The sequence below is a fragment of the Plutella xylostella genome, chromosome 13, assembly GCF_932276165.1.
Source record: "Plutella xylostella chromosome 13, ilPluXylo3.1, whole genome shotgun sequence".
Lineage (NCBI taxonomy): Eukaryota > Metazoa > Arthropoda > Insecta > Lepidoptera > Plutellidae > Plutella > Plutella xylostella.
The window spans coordinates 2073953-2078499 of record NC_063993.1 but is presented as its reverse complement, the minus strand read 5'-3'; the positions used below and the strand labels follow the sequence as shown (position 1 = coordinate 2078499).

The 4547-nt window shown below is 41.9% G+C and overlaps 1 protein-coding gene across 1 annotated transcript in view; it reads right to left on the bottom strand.

Moving 5' to 3' along the window:
* Positions 1–443: 443 nt before the first annotated feature.
* LOC105392981 (ubiquitin-protein ligase E3A) overlaps positions 444–4547 on the bottom strand; it is a 32207-nt gene continuing 28103 nt past the window's right edge. Inside the window, exons 15-17 of the mRNA XM_048624865.1 lie at positions 2423–2590; positions 1748–1903; positions 444–1403 (exon numbers count right to left, since the gene is read on the bottom strand). Of these exons, the coding sequence (XP_048480822.1) occupies positions 1065–1403; positions 1748–1903; positions 2423–2590 (663 nt within the window). The 3' untranslated portion in view covers positions 444–1064. The remainder of the gene's footprint in view (positions 1404–1747; positions 1904–2422; positions 2591–4547) is intronic.

The following is a 4547-nucleotide window of genomic DNA, read 5'->3' as shown; positions in this document are numbered from 1 at the left end:
TTCTTAGGTCGCGTCCAGCGTCACGCCGTAGGCCGCGTCTCGATGCTCACTATAGAAATGTACCTACTGATGCGGTCTCCCTCACACGCCGACGTTGGCGCGTAGACGTAGTGGACGCGACCTACGGCGTAAATAGGAAACCAAGGCCTTACTCTGTACTGACGAAAAACGAACGAACAAGAGCTGACGTGTAATCCGCATGTTTAATACGAGATAGAGTCGTGGCTCGCACAGCAGCGCTCCGAAACTTAGATTTGGTCATATACAGGGTGTTGCAAAATTGGTATACTAAGCCGAAACCTACATGTGCAGCATGTTATATCTAAGCCCACAAGATTTCTTTTTTCGCGAATTTTTAAATTCTGATTACAGTTTCGGGCTTAGATATAACATGCTGCTCATGTAGGTTTCGGCTTAGTATACCCTTTTTGCAACACCCTGTAGAGTGACCCCCCGGAGGGCAATAAAGATTTTTGTGAGGGTTCACTTTATCAAAATAATGTAAAAGGTATTTTCGATGGCTCATTACGTCTAATGTGTGCGTTACCCAATAATGGAAAGTTACCTAGTTCTGAAAACATGCCTTTAAAATAAAAACATCTACGTCCACTGGGCATAAGACAGTATGCCTTTTCCAAGCAAACCCCGCTTTACAGCGTCAAATGCTTGCATGCAAATAATATCTTAATGTATTAATTAACCTAACTATTAAATAGAGAGATAGAAATGATTTTATGAGAATAGATAGATCTAAAATTGTTATCTAGTCAATAAATAATTTAGAAGCATTTATAAAATAAACATTTTCCACAAAACGCGGTCGATTTTAAATTTTCACTCAGATTTATTGCTTCATTTATTAATTTGTATTTCATTATTAAACAAGGATATAATTATTTAACTGCTGTCATAATTAAAACATAATTAATTATGTACTTAAACAAAAGTCCTCGACACAGGACTGGCACGGACTCAACTACATTTTTAAAGTTGAAGACAAAAATATGAAATCATTTGTTTTTTAAACACTGTACAGACCCGCCTCCCATCAGCCACCAAAATATTTAAAGCATTCCGAACCCTTTCGAATAACTAATCGCTTTCAACAGTCTATCTCTGAGTTTATCTTTGGTGTCGTATTCTGGCAATAACAGTACGTTGAAGCAGGTATGTGCTGTTGGCAATCGATCGCAGTCTGGCCCGTTCCTCGCCACCACCAGCTTGAGATGGCTCATGCCGCCCACAGGGACCCTGTCTGAGCCCGTCGTGAACTGAAGCAAACGACGCTTGTCCTCCAATGTCATCGCGTGGACGATGTCCCAGAAGTCTATGATAGTCTGTGATGACGCGGTGTAGCCTCCGTCGTATTCTGTGGACGATTCTAGCTCCTTGAAATCGAAGTTCTGCGGACAATGAGGCGGGGTTAGGATTGAGGATAGTCACGTATTTAGTCTCATGTGCTCTGGAGTGGAGACCGCGACTAGGCAAATGGCGGCGGCGGTTATGATTGGATGCGGAAAGCTATAGATCACATCCAGTAGCGTGCTTTGGGAGAGGCTTACGTCCAGCAGTGACAGCAGCTGATGATGATGATGACATTTTTAGTAGCAGTTTATCACCGTATGTAAACTTCTCCGCTACGGGCGTCCGCTCAAAACAGCTCTATTATGCTAGCGTGGTACCTTAAACCACCAAGCATGCTATACAACAATGAGCCCTGTTGCTACAGCACTAGGGGGGACAGTACCTTGCTGCCGCACACCAGGGTCTCCAGCTCCTCGGGCCGGAACAGCGCCGGCAGCGAGGACTCGTGGGTCACCATGGCGAACCCGCGACGGAACGCTCCGAACTGACTCTCCACTGAAGTGTTGAGGAGAAAGTCCGCGTACAGGTCAACGAACTCCTGCCGGTGGAAAGGGGGATTGGTAAGAGGGGTTTTGTTGGAAAAAGCCGAAGTTGATTTCTACAGGGCATAGGCAGGCATATATATGCAAGTTTTTTGCGCATTTTCGGTGGAAGTTTATTGTCTAAATAATAATGGTTCTTATTCTAGCTGGGCTGTTGCAAAATAGAAAATTTTCAGCTACTTGGCTAAAATACCAGTTAAACAGTACAAAACGTCGTTACTTTAGCTCAACTTATCAGGGTTAGCTTAAAACCAGCGCAGTGGTCTTATTGTCTACAGCACATCTGAGATGGTGCCTTTTTGACGCTTTGCACAGCAACTTTTTAGTTTATCCTTTGTTTTTATTGTATTGTTTCCTGTTATGAGTGTGTCAAATAAATGTTTCTTTATCGTGGCTTTACTGTCTACAGCACATGCTGAGCTAGAGTCTTTTTGACGCTCTGCACAGCAATCTTTTATCTTATTCTTTGTTTCCTGTTATCAGTGTGTCAAACAAATCTTTCATGTAAAACGCACCCGTTTATTATCCTGCGTGACGGGCACACTCCCGCCGTCGGGCTTGAGGTCGTGCGTGAGGGCGGTCCCGAACACGTCCGTGTAGCCGACACGGAACGACTGAAGGTACACCTGCTCGAGGTCCTCGCCCGTGTACTGAAGCATGTCCTGTAGCCCGGAGTAGAGTACCTGGGGAGGGGGTGTTGTTAGGGAGGAAGGCGTTCGTGAGTCTAAAGTGAAGATGATTGTGAGCGTTAAAATAACACGGGGAGTATTATTTTATTTTACATTTAAGGATAACTTACAGCTATTAATAGATGGATAGCAATTTTAAAGTATAGCTAAAAGCCAATTATCAGTTTTCACTAATACAAAACTTAATATTATAAAAAGCACAAGATTGTACACTCATAACTAATTATTTATGGTTATTTCCGTTCCACCACCGGGACTTGAACAATCAAGAATCCTAGCAGCATTACTTAAGAAAATGTGTCAGATCCATACACGTTATGGCAGATTTGGCGGATAAGCGATGATGCAAAGGATTGTTGATTGCTAATTTGCAGTGGTGGTAAGTCAGCATTAGACCAGAGTTGGTATAGCAGTCGGAAACAGAAGGTAGTATGATCGTTTTGGGCATCCCGAGTGGCGTGTCAACAGTACAGATAAGTTCAGCGTACTCTGGGCAGCCCTGTCCCAACTGGCAAATCCTTTCACGTCGGTGGCAAAACCTATACGCGCTCTTGTGTTGGTTTGGGGAAGACTGTTAAGCGTAAGGGTCCCCTTGGTAGGTATTTTTTTTTCCCATTGGTATACTTACCTAATTATTTTCAATTCTGGGAAATGGATATCTGAGGTAAATTACCTCTTGCTACTTGAATAATAAGAATGTTTATCAATACCTTTTCACTTCCAATTTATCATTCATAACACTTGATATTCAGCACACGTAAAACAATTATTGTTAAGATAATGACATTCCTCTGATAACTAGTGCATAGGTACCTAAATAATATTGTTATGGTGCAATATTAGAAGTAGTTAAAACATACTAAAACGTGTTGTTTCAAAATTGTCTCAAGACAATTCTAAATAAATAGTCATCTGGAAACTGAGGAGTTATTTTGTCGAGAGTAGTCGAGACGTTTCTTTTGCACTGCCCATGCTATCTCATGTTCGTTTATTGTTTATCAAATAGCTATTCCTGCGAGCTTCGCTACACATTAAAAGTTTTCTGTGGGAATTCCGCGATAAAAAGTAGCCTATGTGTTAATCAGCTAACTTCATAGCAAATTTCATTTAAATCAGTTCAGCCGTTTTGACGTAAAGAAGTAACAAACAAACATACGAGGGCGATACCGAAATGATCGGGAATAGAAAAAAGTACAAAGATATCATAATATTATTTACTTTTATTGTTTTTCAAAGTAGTCTCCGTGACATTCAATGCACTTTTTCATTCGATTAAACCAATCATTGAAACAGTAATTCCAGTCTGAAGTGGATACTGTCAAAACAGCTGATTTGTAAGCTTCGACCGCCTCTTCTGGGCCGCTAAACCGTTGACCACGTAGCATATTTTTAATTCTTGGGAATGTAAAATAATCATTGGGGCTCAGTTCTTGTTTTGCGAGCGGTATGAGAGCTTGCATTATCGTGGTGAAGGATTATACGACGATTCGGGTTAGTTTTACGAAGTTCTCTTACGACTTCCGGCAAACAAACTGTTGTGTACCAATCAGCAGTAACCGTCCTTTGTTCTTGTAATGGAATCGTAGCCACATGGCCAGTTTTCGATACAAACGAAGCGACCATTTTTTTCGACACGCTGCGTGAGCGAATAACTTTTGTTGGCTTGACCTCACCTTCGAAGACCCAAACTGCCGATTGATGTTTTCTTTCGGGCTCATATGAAATTATGAATAAATCCACGATTCATCACCAGAGACGATATTGTAGACAGCATTTGAAATGCCTCCATTGAACCGTTGCAGAGCAGATCGACACCAATTAACACGAGCCGACTTTTGTTCCTCGGTCAAACGGTGGGGCACCCAGCGCGAAACTAACTTCTTTACACCCAGTTCTTCATGTAAAATGGTTTGAATGGCTGTCATACCAATGCTGAGAGAAGCCCGAATCT